General features: G+C 39.7%; 1 protein-coding gene across 1 annotated transcript in view; it reads left to right on the top strand.

The window, feature by feature from the left end:
* The window catches only part of ITPKB (inositol-trisphosphate 3-kinase B), a 225,568-nt gene that overhangs the window by 133,679 nt on the left and 71,416 nt on the right, over positions 1–20,473 (top strand). The window contains exon 4 of the mRNA XM_053712624.1: positions 12,761–12,974. Coding sequence (XP_053568599.1) covers positions 12,761–12,974 — 214 coding nt within the window. The remainder of the gene's footprint in view (positions 1–12,760; positions 12,975–20,473) is intronic.

Raw genomic sequence — 20,473 nt, 5'->3', positions numbered from 1 at the left:
TCTATCAGCCAATCGGAATTAAGGTAGGAATTTTCTGATTGGCTGATGGAATCAGCCAATCAGAATCTAGTTCAATCCGATTGGCCGATCCAATCAGCCAATCAGATTGAGCTCGCATTCTATTGGCTGATCGGAACAGCCAATAGAATGCGAGCTCAATCTGATTGGCTGATTGGATCAGCCAATCGGATTGAACTTGATTCTGATTGGCTGATTCCCATCAGCCAATCAGAAAATTCCTACCTTAATTCCGATTGGCTGATAGAATCCTATCAGCCAATCGGAATTCGAGGGACGCCATCTTGGATGACGTCCCTTAAAGGAACCGTCATTCGTCGGGAGACATCGGAAGAAGAGGATGGATCCGCGTCGCCTGCTTCAAGATGGACCCGCTCCGCACCGGATGGAAGAAGATAGAAGATGCGGCTTGGAGAAGATGTTTGCCGGTCCGGATGTCCTCTTCTTGCCGGATAGGATGAAGACTTTGGAGCCTCTTCTGGACTTCTTCAGTGGATGTCTAGCCCCCGCTTGGGTTGGATGAAGATATCGGAGCCAGGACGGATCGGTGAACCTGGTATGGTGAAGACAAGGTAGGAAGATCATCAGGGGATTAGTGTTAGGTTTATTTAAGGGGGGTTTGGGTTAGATTAGGGGTATGTGGGTGGTGGGTTGTAATGTTGGGGGGGGGGTATTGTATGTTTTCTTTTACAGGCAAAAGAGCTGAACTTCTTGGGGCATGCCCCGCAAAGGGCCCTGTTCAGGGCTGGTAAGGTAAAAGAGCTTGTAACTTTTTAAATTTAGAATAGGGTAGGGAATTTTTTATTTTGGGGGGCTTTGTTATTTTATTAGGGGGCTTAGAGTAGGTGTAATTAGTTTAAAATTGTTGTAATATTTTTCTTATGTTTGTAAATATTTTTTTATTTTCTGTAACTTAGTTCTTTTTTATTTTTTGTACTTTAGATAGTTTATTTAATTGTATTTATTTGTAGCAATTGTATTTAATTTATTTATTGATAGTGTAGTGTTAGGTTAATTGTAGGTAATTGTAGGTAGTTTATTTAATTATTTTATTGATAGGGTAGTGTTAGGTTTAATTATATCTTAGGTTAGGATTTATTTACAGGTAATTTTGTAATTATTTTAACTAGGTAACTATTAAATAGTTATTAACTATTTAATAGCTATTGTACCTAGTTAAAATAAATACCAAGTTGCCTGTAAAATAAATATTAATCCTAAAATAGCTGCAATATAATTATAATTTATATTGTAGCTATATTAGGGTTTATTTTACAGGTAAGTATTTAGCTTTAAATAGGATTAATTTATTTAATAAGAGTTAATTTATTTCGTTAGATGTTAATTATATTTAAGTTAGGGGGGTGTTAGTGTTAGGGTTAGACTTAGCTTTAGGGGTTAATACATTTATTAGAATAGCGGTGAGCTCCGATCGGAAGATTAGGGGTTAATAATTGAAGGTAGGTGTCGGCGATGTTAGGGAGGGCAGATTAGGGGTTAATACTATTTATGATAGGGTTAGTGAGACGGATTAGGGGTTAATAACTTTATTATAGTAGCGCTCAGGTCCGCTCGGCAGATTAGGGGTTAATAAGTGTAGGTAGGTGTCGGCGACGTTGTGGGGGGCAGATTAGGGGTTAATAAATATAACATAGGGGTCGGCGATGTTAGGGCAGCAGATTAGGGGTACATAGGGATAACGTAGGTTGCGGCGGTTTACGGAGCGGAAGATTAGGGGTTAAAACTGTAATGCAGGGGTCAGCGATAGCGGGGGCGGCAGATTAGGGGTTAATAAGTGTAAGGTTAGGGGTGTTTAGACTCGGGGTACATGTTAGAGTGTTAGGTGCAGACGTAGGAAGTGTTTCCCCATAGGAAACAATGGGGCTGCGTTAGGAGCTGAACGCTGCTTTTTTGCAGGTGTTAGGTTTTTTTTCAGCTCAAACAGTCCCATTGTTTCCTATGGGAGAATCGTGCACGAGCACGTTTTTGATGCCGGCCGCGTCCGTAAGCAACTCTGGTATCGAGAGTTGCATTTGCGGTAAAAATGCCCTACGCTCCTTTTTTGGAGCCTAACGCAGCATTTGTTTGAACTCTCGATACCAGAGTTAAATTTATGGTGCGGCCAGAAAAAAGCCCGCGGAGCGTTAACAGCCCTTTTACCGCCGAACTCTAAATCTAGGCCTTAGTGAATAGTCATGCAGGGATAATGCTGTGCGTGCCACAGACTGAGCAATACTTGTGATTGGATTGCAGGTAGCTTTGCGTTTATTTATTTGTGTGTAGTCATGCAGGGATAATGCTGTGCGTGCCACAGATTGAGCAATACTTGTGATTGGATTGCAGGTAGCTTTGCGTTTATTAAATTCTTGGGGCATGCCCCGCAAAGGGCCCTGTTCAGGGCTGGTAAGGTAAAAGAGCTTGTAATTTTTGTATTTTAGAATAGGGTAGGGAATTTTTTATTTTGGGGGTCTTTGTTATTTTATTAGGGGGCTTAGAGTAGGTGTAATTAGTTTAAAATTGTTGTAATATTTTTCTTATGTTTGTAAATATTTTTTTATTTTCTGTAACTTAGTTCTTTTTTATTTTTTGTACTTTAGATAGTTTATTTAATTGTATTTATTTGTAGCAATTGTGTTTAATTAATTTATTGATAGTGTAGTGTTAGGTTAATTGTAGGTAATTGTAGGTAGTTTATTTAATTATTTTATTGATAGGGTAGTGTTAGGTTTAATTATATCTTAGGTTAGGATTTATTTTACAGGTAAATTTGTAATTATTTTAACTAGGTAACTATTAAATAGTTCTTAACTATTTAATAGCTATTGTACCTGGTTAAAATAAATACAAAGTTACCTGTAAAATAAATATTAATCCTAAAATAGCTATAATATAAATGTAATTTATATTGTAGCTATATTAGGATTTATTTTACAGGTAAGTATTTAGCTTTAAATAGGAATCATTTATTTAATAAGAGTTAATTTATTTCGTTAGATAAAAATTATATTTAACTTAGGGGGGTGTTAGTGTTAGGGTTAGACTTAGCTTTAGGGGTTAATACATTTATTAGAATAGCGGTGAGCTCCGGTCGGCAGATTAGGGGTTAATAATTGAAGGTAGGTGTCGGCGATGTTAGGGAGGGCAGATTAGGGGTTAATACTATTTATGATAGGGTTAGTGAGGCGGATTAGGGGTTAATAACTTTATTATAGTAGCGCTCAGGTCCGCTCGGCAGATTAGGGGTTAATAAGTGTAGGTAGGTGTCGGCGACGTTGTGGGGGGCAGATTAGGGGTTAATAAATATAACATAGGGGTCGGCGATGTTAGGGGCAGAAGATTAGGGGTACATAGGGATAACGTAGGTGGCGGCGATTTGCGGTCGGAAGATTAGGGGTTAATTATTTTAAGTAGCTTGCGGCGACGTTGTGTGGGGCAAGTTAGGGGTTAATAAATATAATATAGGGGTCGGCGGGGTTAGGGGCAGCAGATTAGGGGTACATAAGTATAACGTAGGTGGCGGTCGGCAGATTAGGGGTTAAAAATTTTAATCGAGTGGCGGCGATGTGGGGGGACCTCGGTTTAGGGGTACATAGGTAGTTTATGGGTGTTAGTGTAGTTTAGGGTACAGTAGTTAAGAGCTTTATGAACCGGCGTTAGCCAGAAAGCTCTTAACTCCTGCTTTTTTCAGGCGGCTGGAATCTTGTCGTTAGAGCTCTAACGCTCACTGCAGAAACGACTCTAAATACCAGCGTTAGAAAGATCCCATTGAAAAGATAGGCTACGCAAATGGCGTAGGGGGATCTGCGGTATGGAAAAGTCGCGGCTGTAAAGTGAGCGTTAGACCCTTTAATCACTGACTCCAAATACCAGCGGGCGGCCAAAACCAGCGTTAGGAGCCTCTAACGCTGGTTTTGACGGCTACCGCCGAACTCTAAATCTAGGCCTTAGTGAGTAGTCATGCAGGGATAATGCTGTGTGTGCCACAGACTGAGCAATACTTGTGATTGGATTGCAGGTAGCTTTGCGTTTATTTATTTGTTTGTAGTCATGCAGGGATAATGCTGTGCGTGCCACAGACTGAGCAATACTTGTGATTGGATTGCAGGTAGCTTTGCGTTTATTTATTTGTTTGTAGTCATGCAGGGATAATGCTGAGCGTGCCACAGACTGAGCAATACTTGTGATTGGATTGCAGGTAGCTTTGCGTTTATTTATTTAGTGAGTAGTCATGCAGGGATAATGCTGCGTGTGCCACAGACTGAGCAATACTTGTGATTGGATTGCAGGTAGCTTTGCGTTTATTTATTTGTGTGTAGTCATGCAGGGATAATGCTGTGCGTGCCACAGACTGAACAATACTTGTGATTGGATTGCAGGTAGCTTTGCGTTTATTTATTTGTGTGTAGTCATGCAGGGATAATGCTGTGCGTGCCACAGACTGAGCAATACTTGTGATTGGATTGCAGGTAGCTTTGCGTTTATTTATTTGTGTGTATTTATGCAGGGATAATGCTGTGCGTGCCACAGACTGAGCAATACTTGTGATTGGATTGCAGGTAGCTTTGCGTTTATTTATTTGTGTGTAGTCATGCAGGGATAATGCTGCGTGTGCCACCGAATGAGCAATACTTGTGATTGGATTGCAGGTAACTTTGCGTTTATTTATTTGTTTGTAGTCATGCAGGGATAATGCTGTGCGTGCCACAGACTGAGCAATACTTGTGATTGGATTGCAGGTAGCTTTTTGTTTATTTATTTGTGTGTAGTCATGCAGGGATAATGCTGCGTGTGCCACAGACTGAGCAATACTTGTGATTGGATTGCAGGTAGCTTTGCGTTTATTTATTTAGTGAGTAGTCATGAAGGGATAATGCTGCGTGTGCCACAGAATGAGCAATACTTGTGATTGGATTGCAGGTAGCTTTGCGTTTATTTATTTAGTGTGTAGTCATGCAGGGATAATGCTGCGTGTGCCACAGACTGAGCAATACTTGTGATTGGATTGCAGGTAGCTTTGCGTTTATTTATTTAGTGAGTAGTCATGCAGGGATAATGCTGTGCGTGCCACAGACTGAGCAATACTTGTGATTGGATTGCAGGTAGCTTTGCGTTTATTTATTTGTTTGTAGTCATGCAGGGATAATGCTGTGCGTGCCACAGACTGAGCAATACTTGTGATTGGATTGCAGGTAGCTTTGCGTTTATTTATTTGTTTGTAGTCATGCAGGGATAATGCTGAGCGTGCCACAGACTGAGCAATACTTGTGATTGGATTGCAGGTAGCTTTGCGTTTATTTATTTAGTGAGTAGTCATGCAGGGATAATGCTGCGTGTGCCACAGACTGAGCAATACTTGTGATTGGATTGCAGGTAGCTTTGCGTTTATTTATTTGTGTGTAGTCATGCAGGGATAATGCTGTGCGTGCCACAGACTGAACAATACTTGTGATTGGATTGCAGGTAGCTTTGCGTTTATTTATTTGTGTGTAGTCATGCAGGGATAATGCTGTGCGTGCCACAGACTGAGCAATACTTGTGATTGGATTGCAGGTAGCTTTGCGTTTATTTATTTGTTTGTAGTCATGCAGGGATAATGCTGTGCGTGCCACAGACTGAGCAATACTTGTGATTGGATTGCAGGTAGCTTTGCGTTTATTTATTTGTGTGTAGTCATTCAGGGATAATGCTGTGCGTGCCACAGAATGAGCAATACTTGTGATTGGATTGCAGGTAGCTTTTTGTTTATTTATTTGTGTGTAGTCATGCAGGGATAATGCTGCGTGTGCCACAGACTGAGCAATACTTGTGATTGGATTGCAGGTAGCTTTGCGTTTATTTATTTAGTGAGTAGTCATGAAGGGATAATGCTGCGTGTGCCACAGAATGAGCAATACTTGTGATTGGATTGCAGGTAGCTTTGCGTTTATTTATTTAGTGTGTAGTCATGCAGGGATAATGCTGCGTGTGCCACAGACTGAGCAATACTTGTGATTGGATTGCAGGTAGCTTTGCGTTTATTTATTTAGTGAGTAGTCATGCAGGGATAATGCTGTGCGTGCCACAGACTGAGCAATACTTGTGATTGGATTGCAGGTAGCTTTGCGTTTATTTATTTGTGTGTAGTCATGCAGGGATAATGCTGTGCGTGCCACAGACTGAGCAATACTTGTGATTGGATTGCAGGTAGCTTTGCGTTTATTTATTTGTTTGTAGTCATGCAGGGATAATGCTGAGCGTGCCACAGACTGAGCAATACTTGTGATTGGATTGCAGGTAGCTTTGCGTTTATTTATTTAGTGAGTAGTCATGCAGGGATAATGCTGCGTGTGCCACAGACTGAGCAATACTTGTGATTGGATTGCAGGTAGCTTTGCGTTTATTTATTTGTGTGTAGTCATGCAGGGATAATGCTGTGCGTGCCACAGACTGAGCAATACTTGTGATTGGATTGCAGGTAGCTTTGCGTTTATTTATTTGTGTGTAGTCATGCAGGGATAATGCTGTGCGTGCCACAGACTGAGCAATACTTGTGATTGGATTGCAGGTAGCTTTGCGTTTATTTATTTGTGTGTATTCATGCAGGGATAATGCTGTGCGTGCCACAGACTGAGCAATACTTGTGATTGGATTGCAGGTAGCTTTGCGTTTATTTATTTGTGTGTAGTCATGCAGGGATAATGCTGCGTGTGCCACCGACTGAGCAATACTTGTGATTGGATTGCAGGTAACTTTGCGTTTATTTATTTGTTTGTAGTCATGCAGGGATAATGCTGTGCGTGCCACAGACTGAGCAATACTTGTGATTGGATTGCAGGTAGCTTTGCGTTTATTTATTTGTTTGTAGTCATGCAGGGATAATGCTGTGCGTGCCACAGACTGAGCAATACTTGTGATTGGATTGCAGGTAGCTTTGCGTTTATTTATTTGTTTGTAGTCATGCAGGGATAATGCTGTGCGTGCCACAGACTGAGCAATACTTGTGATTGGATTGCAGGTAGCTTTGCGTTTATTTATTTGTGTGTAGTCATTCAGGGATAATGCTGTGCGTGCCACAGACTGAGCAATACTTGTGATTGGATTGCAGGTAGCTTTGCGTTTATTTATTTGTATGTAGTCATTCAGGGATAATGCTGTGCGTGCCACAGACTGAGCAATACTTGTGATTGGATTGCAGGTAGCTTTGCGTTTATTTATTTGTGTGTAGTCATTCAGGGATAATGCTGTGCGTGCCGCAGACTGAGCAATACTTGTGATTGGATTGCAGGTAGCTTTGCGTTTATTTATTTAGTGAGTAGTCATGCAGGGATAATGCTGCGTGTGCCACAGACTGAGCAATACTTGTGATTGGATTGCAGGTAGCTTTGCGTTTATTTATTTGTGTGTAGTCATGCAGGGATAATGCTGTGCGTGCCACAGACTGAACAATACTTGTGATTGGATTGCAGGTAGCTTTGCGTTTATTTATTTGTGTGTAGTCATGCAGGGATAATGCTGTGCGTGCCACAGACTGAGCAATACTTGTGATTGGATTGCAGGTAGCTTTGCGTTTATTTATTTGTTTGTAGTCATGCAGGGATAATGCTGTGCGTGCCACAGACTGAGCAATACTTGTGATTGGATTGCAGGTAGCTTTGCGTTTATTTATTTGTGTGTAGTCATTCAGGGATAATGCTGTGCGTGCCACAGAATGAGCAATACTTGTGATTGGATTGCAGGTAGCTTTTTGTTTATTTATTTGTGTGTAGTCATGCAGGGATAATGCTGCGTGTGCCACAGACTGAGCAATACTTGTGATTGGATTGCAGGTAGCTTTGCGTTTATTTATTTAGTGAGTAGTCATGAAGGGATAATGCTGCGTGTGCCACAGAATGAGCAATACTTGTGATTGGATTGCAGGTAGCTTTGCGTTTATTTATTTAGTGTGTAGTCATGCAGGGATAATGCTGCGTGTGCCACAGACTGAGCAATACTTGTGATTGGATTGCAGGTAGCTTTGCGTTTATTTATTTAGTGAGTAGTCATGCAGGGATAATGCTGTGCGTGCCACAGACTGAGCAATACTTGTGATTGGATTGCAGGTAGCTTTGCGTTTATTTATTTGTTTGTAGTCATGCAGGGATAATGCTGTGCGTGCCACAGACTGAGCAATACTTGTGATTGGATTGCAGGTAGCTTTGCGTTTATTTATTTGTTTGTAGTCATGCAGGGATAATGCTGAGCGTGCCACAGACTGAGCAATACTTGTGATTGGATTGCAGGTAGCTTTGCGTTTATTTATTTAGTGAGTAGTCATGCAGGGATAATGCTGCGTGTGCCACAGACTGAGCAATACTTGTGATTGGATTGCAGGTAGCTTTGCGTTTATTTATTTGTGTGTAGTCATGCAGGGATAATGCTGTGCGTGCCACAGACTGAACAATACTTGTGATTGGATTGCAGGTAGCTTTGCGTTTATTTATTTGTGTGTAGTCATGCAGGGATAATGCTGTGCGTGCCACAGACTGAGCAATACTTGTGATTGGATTGCAGGTAGCTTTGCGTTTATTTATTTGTGTGTATTCATGCAGGGATAATGCTGTGCGTGCCACAGACTGAGCAATACTTGTGATTGGATTGCAGGTAGCTTTGCGTTTATTTATTTGTGTGTAGTCATGCAGGGATAATGCTGCGTGTGCCACCGACTGAGCAATACTTGTGATTGGATTGCAGGTAGCTTTGCGTTTATTTATTTGTTTGTAGTCATGCAGGGATAATGCTGTGCGTGCCACAGACTGAGCAATACTTGTGATTGGATTGCAGGTAGCTTTGCGTTTATTTATTTGTTTGTAGTCATGCAGGGATAATGCTGTGCGTGCCACAGACTGAGCAATACTTGTGATTGGATTGCAGGTAGCTTTGCGTTTATTTATTTGTTTGTAGTCATGCAGGGATAATGCTGTGCGTGCCACAGACTGAGCAATACTTGTGATTGGATTGCAGGTAGCTTTGCGTTTATTTATTTGTGTGTAGTCATTCAGGGATAATGCTGTGCGTGCCACAGACTGAGCAATACTTGTGATTGGATTGCAGGTAGCTTTGCGTTTATTTATTTGTATGTAGTCATTCAGGGATAATGCTGTGCGTGCCACAGACTGAGCAATACTTGTGATTGGATTGCAGGTAGCTTTGCGTTTATTTATTTGTGTGTAGTCATTCAGGGATAATGCTGTGCGTGCCGCAGACTGAGCAATACTTGTGATTGGATTGCAGGTAGCTTTGCGTTTATTTATTTGTGTGTAGTCATGCAGGGATAATGCTGTGCGTGCCACAGACTGAACAATACTTGTGATTGGATTGCAGGTAGCTTTGCGTTTATTTATTTGTGTGTATTCATGCAGTGATAATGCTGTGCGTGCCGCAGACTGAACAATACTTGTGATTGGATTGCAGGTAGCTTTGCGTTTATTTATTTGTGTGTATTCATGCAGTGATAATGCTGTGCGTGCCGCAGACTGAGCAATACTTGTGATTGGATTGCAGGTAGCTTTGCGTTTATTTATTTGTGTGTAGTCATGCAGGGATAATGCTGTGCGTGCCGCAGACTGAGCAATACTTGTGATTGGATTGCAGGTAGCTTTGCTTTTATTTATTTGTGTGTAGTCATGCAGGGATAATGCTGGGCGTGCCACAGACTGAGCAATACTTGTGATTGGATTGCAGGTAGCTTTGCGTTTATTTATTTGTGTGTAGTCATGCAGGGATAATGCTGTGCGTGCCACAGATTGAGCAATACTTGTGATTGGATTGCAGGTAGCTTTGCGTTTATTTATTTAGTGAGTAGTCATGCAGGGATAATGCTGTGCGTGCCACAGACTGAGCAATACTTGTGATTGGATTGCAGGTAGCTTTGCGTTTATTTATTTGTGTGTAGTCATTCAGGGATAATGCTGTGCGTGCCGCAGACTGAGCAATACTTGTGATTGGATTGCAGGTAGCTTTGCGTTTATTTATTTGTGTGTAGTCATGCAGGGATAATGCTGTGCGTGCCACAGACTGAACAATACTTGTGATTGGATTGCAGGTAGCTTTGCGTTTATTTTTTTGTGTGTAGTCATGCAGGGATAATGCTGGGCGTGCCACAGACTGAGCAATACTTGTGATTGGATTGCAGGTAGCTTTGCGTTTATTTATTTGTGTGTAGTCATGCAGGGATAATGCTGTGCGTGCCACAGATTGAGCAATACTTGTGATTGGATTGCAGGTAGCTTTGTGTTTATTTATTTGTGTGTAGTCATGCAGTGATAATGCTGGGCGTGCCACAGACTGAGCAATACTTGTGATTGGATTGCCGGTAGCTTTGCGTTTATTTATTTGTGTGTAGTCATGCAGGGATAATGCTGTGCGTGCCACAGACTGAGCAATACTTGTGATTGGATTGCAGGTAGCTTTGCGTTTATTTATTTGTGTGTAGTCATGCAGGGATAATGCTGTGCATGCCGCAGACTGAGCAATACTTGTGATTGGATTGCAGGTAGCTTTGCGTTTATTTATTTAGTGAGTAGTCATGCAGGGATAATGCTGTGCGTGCCACAGACTGAGCAATACTTGTGATTGGATTGCAGGTAGCTTTGCGTTTATTTATTTGTGTGTCGTCATGCAGGGATAATGCTGGGCGTGCCACAGACTGAGCAATACTTGTGATTGGATTGCAGGTAGCTTTGCATTTATTTATTTGTGTGTAGTCATGCAGGGATAATGCTGGTGCGTGCCACAGACTGAGCAATACTTGTGATTGGATTGCAGGTAGCTTTGCGTTTATTTATTTAGTGTGTAGTCATGCAGGGATAATGCTGTGCGTGCCACAGATTGAGCAATACTTGTGATTGGATTGCAGGTAGCTTTGCGTTTATTTATTTGTGTGTAGTCATGCAGGGATAATGCTGTGCGTGTCGCAGACTGAGCAATACTTGTGATTGGATTGCAGGTAGCTTTGCGTTTATTTATTTGTGTGTAGTCATGCAGGGATAATGCTGTGCGTGCCACAGACTGAGCAATACTTGTGATTGGATTGCAGTTAGCTTTGCGTTTATTTATTTGTGTGTAGTCATGCAGGGATAATGCTGTGCGTGCCACAGATTGAGCAATACTTGTGATTGGATTGCAGGTAGCTTTGCGTTTATTTATTTGTGTGTAGTCATGCAGGGATAATGCTGTGCGTGTCGCAGACTGAGCAATACTTGTGATTGGATTGCAGATAGCTTTGCGTTTATTTATTTGTGTGTAGTCATGCAGGGATAATGCTGTGCGTTCCACAGACTGAGCAATACTTGTGATTGGATTGCAGATAGCTTTGTGTTTATTTATTTGTGTGTAGTCATGCAGGGATAATGCTGTGTGTGCCACAGACTGAGCAATACTTGTGATTGGATTGCAGGTAGCTTTGCGTTTATTTATTTGTGTGTAGTCATGCAGGTATAATGCTGTGCGTGCCACAGACTAAGCAATACTTGTGATTGGATTGCATTTAGCTTTGCGTTTATTTATTTGTGTGTAGTCATGCAGTGATAATGCTGGGCGTGCCACAGACTGAGCAATACTTGTGATTGGATTGCAGGTAGCTTTGCGTTTATTTATTTGTGTGTATTCATGCAGGGATAATGCTGTGCGTGCCGCAGACTGAGCAATACTTGTGATTGGATTGCAGGTAGCTTTGCGTTTATTTATGTGTGTGTATTCATGCAGGGATAATGCTGTGTGTGCCACAGACTGAGCAATACTTGTGATTGGATTGCAGATAGCTTTGCTTTTATCTATTTGTGTGTAGTCATGCAGGGATAATGCTAGTGCTTGGATTGCAGGTAGCTTTGCGTTTATTTATTTGTGTGTAGTCATGCAGGGATAATGCTGTGCGTGCCACAGACTGAGCAATACGTGTGATTGGATTGCAGGTAGCTTTGCGTTTATTTATTTGTTTGTAGTCATGCAGGGATAATGCTGTGCGTGCCACAGACTGAGCAATACTTGTGATTGGATTGCAGGTAGCTTTGCGTTTATTTATTTAGTGAGTAGTCATGCAGGGATAATGCTGTGCGTGCCACAGACTGAGCAATACTTGTGATTGGATTGCAGGTAGCTTTGCGTTTATTTATTTAGTGAGTAGTCATGCAGGGATAATGCTAGTGCGTGCCACAGATTGAGCAATACTTGTGATTGGATTGCAGGTAGCTTTGCGTTTATTTATTTAGTGAGTAGGCATGCAGGGATAATGCTGTGCGTGCCACAGACTGAGCAATACTTGTGATTGGATTGCAGGTAGCTTTGCATTTATTTATTTGTGTGTAGTCATGCAGGGATAATGCTGTGTGTGCCACAGACTGAGCAATACTTGTGATTGGATTGCAGGTAGCTTTGCGTTTATTTATTTGTGTGTAGTCATTCAGGGATAATGCTGTGCGTGCCACAGACTGAACAATACTTGTGATTGGATTGCAGGTAGCTTTGCGTTTATTTATTTAGTGAGTAGTCATGCAGGGATAATGCTGTGCGTGCCACAGACTGAGCAATACTTGTGATTGGATTGCAGGTAGCTTTGCGTTTATTTATTTGTGTGTAGTCATGCAGGGATAATGCTGTGCGTGCCGCAGACTGAGCAATACTTGTGATTGGATTGCAGATAGCTTTGCGTTTATTTATTTGTGTGTAGTCATGCAGGGATAATGCTGTGCGTGCCACAGACTGAACAATACTTGTGATTGGATTGCAGGTAGCTTTAAAGCAGCAGCAAATGGTAAAATCCTGAAGAAACACTGCGACTGTGAGCAGCGCTGCCTGAGCCAGCTGATGACAGACGTGCTGCAACCCTATGTTCCAGCTTACCATGGCGATGTGCTAAAGGACGGAGAGAGATACAATCAGATGGATGACTTGCTTTCTGAATTCGATAGCCCCTGTGTCATGGATTGCAAAATGGGAGTCAGGTGAGCAAAGTCTAAAAGGTTTCTTCCTTTTCTCAAGGATCTGATGATTTATTTTCTCATTAGTGCAAAGTTATTAAACATTAAGAAATATCACAGAGGTTAGTTTTGCAAGCTTGCTTGTGTTTACTGAGATTAGTATGTTGGTATTCAGGGTTAACCCTTTTTGTGCCAGCAACATACACAGATTAGTGTTTTCCCCTGATTGAATTCACAAAATAATGATTTAAAGGGACAGTCTACTCCAGAATTGTTATTGTTTAAAAAGATAGATAATCCCTTTATTACCCATTCCCAAGTTTTGCATAACCAACACAGTTATATTAATATACTTTATACCTCTGTGATTACCTTGTATCTAAGCCTCTGCGGATTGCCCCATTATTTCAGTTTTTTGACAGACTTACATTTTAGCCGATAAGTGCTGACTCATAAATAGCTCCACAGGAGTGAGCACAATATAATATATATATGGCATACATGAACTAGCGTTGGGTAGCTTTGGAAAAATGCCAAAATGCACTGAGATAAGAGGCAGCCTTCAAGGGCTTAGAACTTTGCATTTGAGCCTACCAAGGTTTAGCTTCCAACAAAGTATACCAAGAGAACAAAGCAAATTTGTTGATAAATGTAAATTGGAAAGTTGATTAAAATTACATGCCCTATCTGAATCATGAAAGTTTAATTTTGGCTTGACTGTCCCTTTAACTTCTATATGACAGCAACACAGAAATCCGTGTTTCCCCCCATTCACTGCCAATAATACATATTTAATTCCTTTGTACCTATAGCACATAGGGCTGGGATTTTACCACCTTGGCATTTATTTAGTGTTTAATGTCCCTTTAAAGATGACTTTTGTAGATAAGTAATTTGATAAACTTTTCTACAAGAGTGTAATCAAGCCATATGTGTTTAAGCAATGCAAAGCAGTTAAAAACAGATGCAATTTTCTCCACAGAAAATGTTACCACCCGGGTGGCATTATAATGTAGACAGTTGGCAGCAAATTAATACTTTGCAATATTATAAAATGTTCTGCTAGTTATAAATGTTACTTAAACTATCCAACGCACAAATTAAATGCCTAATTTGACATAATAATTTGTAACACAAACACTGAACAAAATCTCATATGAGCTAATTTTAGCTTAATATTTGCTTAAGTTTTAGCCGGGTGGTCAGTAAAATCAGTCGGGTAGTGTTCCCATTAAATAGGTCCTTAGGAGAACACTGATTATCTTTAGCCCCACCCAGGAGCAGCAAGCAAGTTAATGTCATATGTAGGATATCACTGTTGAGCCAGTCCTGAGTTGCTGTCTTATGTAACCTCCTTTCAGAGTTTAGAGCATGTCATATTCAAGGCTGGATTGACCTACCAGGATACCAGAAGATTTCCCAGTGGACTGCAGCAGCTGGGGCTGGAAAGCTACAATTTAAAGGGGAGATTAATGGATGAAATTGGGCTGTAGGGTGCCTATATAACAACAATCTGGCACTTTTATTTAATATAAAGTAATATAATTTAATTCTGAAAAAAATATTGGGGGAAGTGGTATCCCAGTAACCTCCTATGAGAAAAATGGGGTATGTGCATTCTACTGACTCAACAGAAAATAGGGCTGGTCTTCATATTTTTCCAGGGCTGCTTTTTATTCCCAGTCCAGCCCTGGTTATATTTGCATTAGAACGTCCAATCAGTTTCCACTGTCTCTGGGAAAGCTGGGTGCCAATGGAACAAGCAGAGTTTTCAGAACCATTTACAGCCAATAATCAACTTTGCTTTGTTTTCTTAAACATAGAAACATAGATATTGACGGCAGATAAGAGCCATAGGCCCAGCAAGTCTGCCCGACCTTACCTAACAGTATAAACTTATCTAGTTCGTAGGATAGCCCTATGCTTGTCCCATGCATTTTTAAAGTCCCCCACAGTGTTTGTTGCTACTACCTCTTGAGGAAGTTTATTCCATAAATCAATCACTCTTTCTGTAAAGAAGTGCTTCCTCAAATTACTTCTGAATCTACTACCCTTTAGCTTGAGCTCATGACCCCTTGTTCTTGAATTTTCCATTTTATGTAAAATACCCACAGCCTCAGTTTTACTAAACCCTTTAATGTACTTGAAAGTTGCTATCATATCACCTCTTTCCCTTCTCTCCTCTAAGCTATACATATTTAGGTCATTGAGCCTATCTTGGTAAGTTTTATTTTTTAGACCATGTACCATTTTGGTAGCCCTCCTTTGCACAGATTCAAGTTTGTTAATATCCTTCTGAAGATATGGTCTCCAGAACTGCACACAATACTCAAGATGAGGCCTAACTAATGATCTATAAAGTGGCATAAGAACCTTACTATTTCTGCTGCAAATACCTCTACCAATACATCCAAGCATTCTGCTAGCCTTACTCGCTGCATTACTACATTGTTTACTAAGTTTTAAATTATCTGAAATAATAATTCCCAAGTCCTGTTCCTCGTCTGTAACAGTCAGTAAAGTGTCATTGAGTCTGTAATTAACATTTGGATTTTTCTTCCCTAAATGCATTATTTTACACTTTGCTGTGTTAAACTTTAGACCCCAGTCATTTGTCCAATCCTCCAATTGTTGTATATCACTTCTCATTTTGTCTACCCCCCCTGGAACATCCACTCTGTTGCAAATTTTTGTATCATCTGCAAAGAGACATACTTTCCCCTGTAGCCCTTTGCTGATATCGCAGATAAATATGTTAAACAAAACAGGCCCCAGAACTGACCCCTGAGGAACACCACTAGTAACAGCCCCCTCTGCTGAATGAACTCCATTTACTAAGACACTTTGTTTTCTGTCCTTAAGCCAGCATTCCACCCAGTTCACAATTTTTGAATCTAGACCAAGGAGATATAGTTTGTGAATAAGTTTATTGTGTGGGACGGTGTCAAATGCTTTGCTGAAATCTAGATATGCTACATCAACTGCTCCTCCCTTGTCTAATACTTTTGTTACATAATCAAAGAAGTCAATTAGATTAGTCTGACATGATCTCCCTGAAGTAAAACCATGCTGATTTTGGTCCTCTAAATTGTTTGTCTTTATGTAAGTCATAATTCTTTCTTTTAAGAGGCTTTCCATTAATTTCCCTACTACTGAAGTTAAACTAACTGGCCTGTAGTTGCCAGATTCTTCTCTACTGCCCTTTTTATGAAGGGGTATTACATTTGCTATTCTCCAATCATCTGGGACAGCTCCTGTTAATAGTGACTGATTAAACAGATCAGTTAATGGGACAGTTAGCACTGATCGAAGTTCTTTTAAAACCCTTGGATGAATATTATCAGGACCCACTGCCTTTGTAACATTTATTTTTGATAATGCTAACAAAACCTCATCCTCTGTAAAAAGATTACTGTTAAGCTTGTTTCTATTTTGCGTTGCATCCCTTAATGTAGACATTGTATCTTCACAATCTTTAGTGAAAACAGAACAGAAGTAATCATTGAGACAGTCTGCAATCTGCTTATCTCCTTCTATTATTCTACCATCAACTGATTTCAATTTTACTATTCCTACCTTATTTTTTCTTCTTTCACTGATATATCTAAAGAATGTTTTGTCCTCATGTTTTACTGACTGTGCTATCTTCTCTTCTGCATGAGCTTTAACCTTCCTAATTAACTGCTTAGTCTTTTTTTGTTGGAGTCTCCATATTTTCATATCATCATCTGCTTGTGTGTGTCTGTAATTTTTATAAGCTATCTTTTTTGTCTTTACAGCATGTGCTACTTCTTTGGAAAACCAAATTGGTTTCCGCTTTCTTTTACTTTTACAGACATGTCTAATACAGTGTGCGGTTGCATCTAAAATGGCACCTTTCACAAATTCCCACTGTTCTTGAACCCCTGTAATAAGAGTTTTCCCCTTTAAATAGTTCTTTAGGTATTCTCCCATTAATGAAAAATCTACCGTCCTAAAGTCTAAAACTTTTGTTTTAGTCTGGGTGGACAGTTCCTGAACATGAATACTAAACCAAACAGATTGATGATCACTGGATCCTAAGTTCTCACCTACAGACACATCTGAAACTGTATCACTGTTTGTAAGTATTAGATCTAATATAGCTTCCTTACGAGTTGGTTCCTTGACTAATTGTTCAAGTGATTCCCCTAGCAGAGATTCAAGAATATACCTGCTTCTAGCCGATCTAGCAGAAGGAATCTTCCAGTCTATATCTGGCAAATTAAAGTCCCCCAGTACTATAACCTTACCCTTCATGGTCATTTTGGTTATTTCTTCTAATAACAGATTGTCCAGTTTTTCATCCTGCAATGGAGGCCTATATACAACCCCTATTCTAAAAACATTTTTATCTCCAATTTCCAAAGTCACCCAAATACTTTCCACCTCATCATTTGTTCCTACAATTTCAGTAACCTTTATATTTTCATTTACATACAAAGCAACTCCTCCACCTTTCTTTCCTACTCTGTTCTTTTTAAATAACCTGTATCCAGGTATGACTATGTCCCAGTCATGCAAATCATTGTACCATGTTTCTGTTATAGCTACTAAATCCAAGTTGTCCCTAGTCATTATTGAAATGAGTTCAGGTAATTTATTTCCTAAGCTGCGAGCATTTGTGCTCATGGCACGAAGAATTTTTCTACTAGAATTTCTAGAATTGTTACTTGGACTAACAGTTTTGGCATGCTGTGGGGGGCAGGTGGATATATTAATGCTACCCCCCTTTATTAGTTTAAATGATTTCTAATAAAGTATTTAAACTCCTCTCCCAGATACTCTGTTCCTTTAGCATCCAAATGCAAGCCATCTCTCCTAAATAACCTAGTATCTTTCCAAACAGAGCTATAATGGCCAATAAAACCAAATCCTCGTTCCCTGCACCACTTATCTAACCAAGAATTAAATGTTGTTATCCGCTCCATCTTTCCTGCTTCCTGGCCATACACAGGTAAAATAGCAGAAAATGATAGAGTTGATGCCACAGTCTCTAAATGATTACCTAGGTCACAAAACTCTTTCTGAACAGCAGCAACATGATTACTAGCCAGATCATTTGTTCCTAAATGTACAATCACATCTAACTCACTTCCCTTTTCTGCTGCCTTAACAATTCTCAAAATACGATTATTATCCCTGTGAGCAGTAGCTCCTGGAAGACATCTAACCTCCCTTGTTTCTCCTTTACTTTCACCTAAATACACATTCCTCAAAATAGAGTCACCCACTAACAGTCTTTTTCTCAAAAACACATCTGCAGTTCTTTCCTGTGTTATGTTACCTGGAGAATCAGGTGCCAATAGATTTAAATTACCTGTTACAGCTTCAGAGGGCTCAGAAACAGCAATCTCCTCATCACAAGTGTATTCGGCAAGAGCAGCATAGGAGTTTTGCAATGGCAGAGGTTGTGGGCAATGCTTCTGGTCTACTGTTCTAATTCTTCCAGAGCCTACAGTGATCCATCTGCCTCTCCTTGCTGATCTCTGGGGTAGAGGGTCTTCTTTCTGAGGCAGCTTTGTAGAGGTAACAGGTATGTTACTTACCTTAGCTTGAAGTTTAGCTATTTCCTCCCTTAACAGGGAAAACTGCTTACAAACAGGACAGCCCCTAAATCTCCAAAAAGTAGAACGATTAATAAGTGCAAAACACCCATTGCACTGTATCTGAGACATTTTAAACTATGCAACACTTTAACAATAAGAAAAATATAAGTATTATTTACTACTGAATAAGCCTGAATAACTCCTGAAATAACTCAAATATCCTTATGTATTTGATCTCTTTGCTAAGAAGCAGAGCTAAACAGATCTCTTTAAATACCCTCAGAAAGATAGGGTGGGGTCCCTCCTAATTGCTCACCTATGCAAACAATCTAATTGTTATCTAATTGCAATACTAAAAACCAGAATACAAAATAATGTAAATTAACTCAAACCTTTAAAGGGACAGTATACTGTAAAATAGTTTTTCCCTTAATGTGTTTACAATTGCTTTTTTTACCAACTGCAGAGTAAAAAATGTATGAAAATTAGCATTTTAAGGTTTATTTCTGTATATTAAAGCTCTGATTTTGTGTTTTGAAGCCACAACCTAATAAAATAGGTTGAGCTTGTAGGTATAATCAGATCTCATTACTGTATCACATTGTGCACATATACCTGCTTCTTTATCTTATATCTGTCCTTAAAACAATCACCAATACTTTGAGAGAACAATGGAAAATCAACATTTTATTACCTTATCTCTGCTTTATCACACTGGGAGTGTAATTTCTTCTGCTGGCTGTGTTTACAAAGCTTATCTATAGCTGGTACGCGCGGCCACAAACTTTCAGAATAGGTGGGGATACCACATGCTAAATTAACAATTTCAAATGCCAATATAAGGGTAAAGGAGCTACTTGTAAACAATTTAATACACTCCAGCAGGTAAAGTGGATCATTGGGAACAAAGTAAAGGGGAGAAAATTTTTGAGTAAACTGTCCCTTTAACTATTCAATTTCTGTAGTGAAACTAATTCACAGTTCAGGTCTACCACCTATAAAAAAACAAAATATAAAGTTAATAGAAATACAAAATATATTATCTGAAAGTACAAACTATTCAAGTAACAACAATTTAAAAGAGAAATGTTATATACCTTTCTGAAATAACTCAAATATCTTCTTGGTATTCTTTGTTTAAAGTTTAACCTAGGTAGGCTCATATGCTAATTTCTAAGTCGTAGAAGGCTACCTCTTCTTATTTCACTGCATTTTGACAGTTTTTCACAGTTAGGCAGCACTAGTTCATGTGTGCCATAAATATAAAATTCTCACTCCCATGAAATTATTTATGAGTCAGCACTGATTGGCTAAAATGCAAGGCTGTCAAAACAACTGGGATAAGGGGGCAGTCTGCAGAAGCTTAGATACAAAGTAATCACAGAAGTAAAAAGTGTCTTAATATAACTGATGGTTATGCAAAACTGGGGAATGAGAAATAAAGGGATTATCTATCTTTTTAAACAATACAAATTCTGGAGTAGACTGTCCCTTAAACTCAAATTGTGACTCTTTTTTAAAAATAGTTAAACGTCCCTTTAAATCTAGTATAATGCATGAACGCATATCCTATAGATTATTATTATTATGCTGGTTCTCCAGTTTTGAATGGATTAGGGAACTTGTTACAGCCTTCGCACTGTGTAGGAGGTTTCTACATATAACTCCGGAGGAAGTGTATGACCATGTGTTGCAGCTGACATCTCTATCTCCAGCAACTTGCTTGGACCAAGCACACAGTCACATTCAGCCCTTCCTTTGTTGCCAAAATAAAAACAACGTTCTGTGCCGTATCTGTGCGCAGCATACAAGGAAGTTAATACAAAGTCTTTATTTTTAGAAAACCAAGAATGAAGAAAAAATGGATTTTGGGATTTCCCTGTTGAAAACAGAAGGGTGTTCCATAGCTGCTTAAGATGAAATTAACAGTTTCTTTTGTTCCTTCACAATATGTTC

The sequence above is a fragment of the Bombina bombina genome, chromosome 4 (genome assembly GCF_027579735.1).
Source record: "Bombina bombina isolate aBomBom1 chromosome 4, aBomBom1.pri, whole genome shotgun sequence".
NCBI classification, from domain to species: Eukaryota; Metazoa; Chordata; class Amphibia; order Anura; family Bombinatoridae; genus Bombina; species Bombina bombina.
This window is presented reverse-complemented; position numbering and strand designations above follow the sequence as displayed.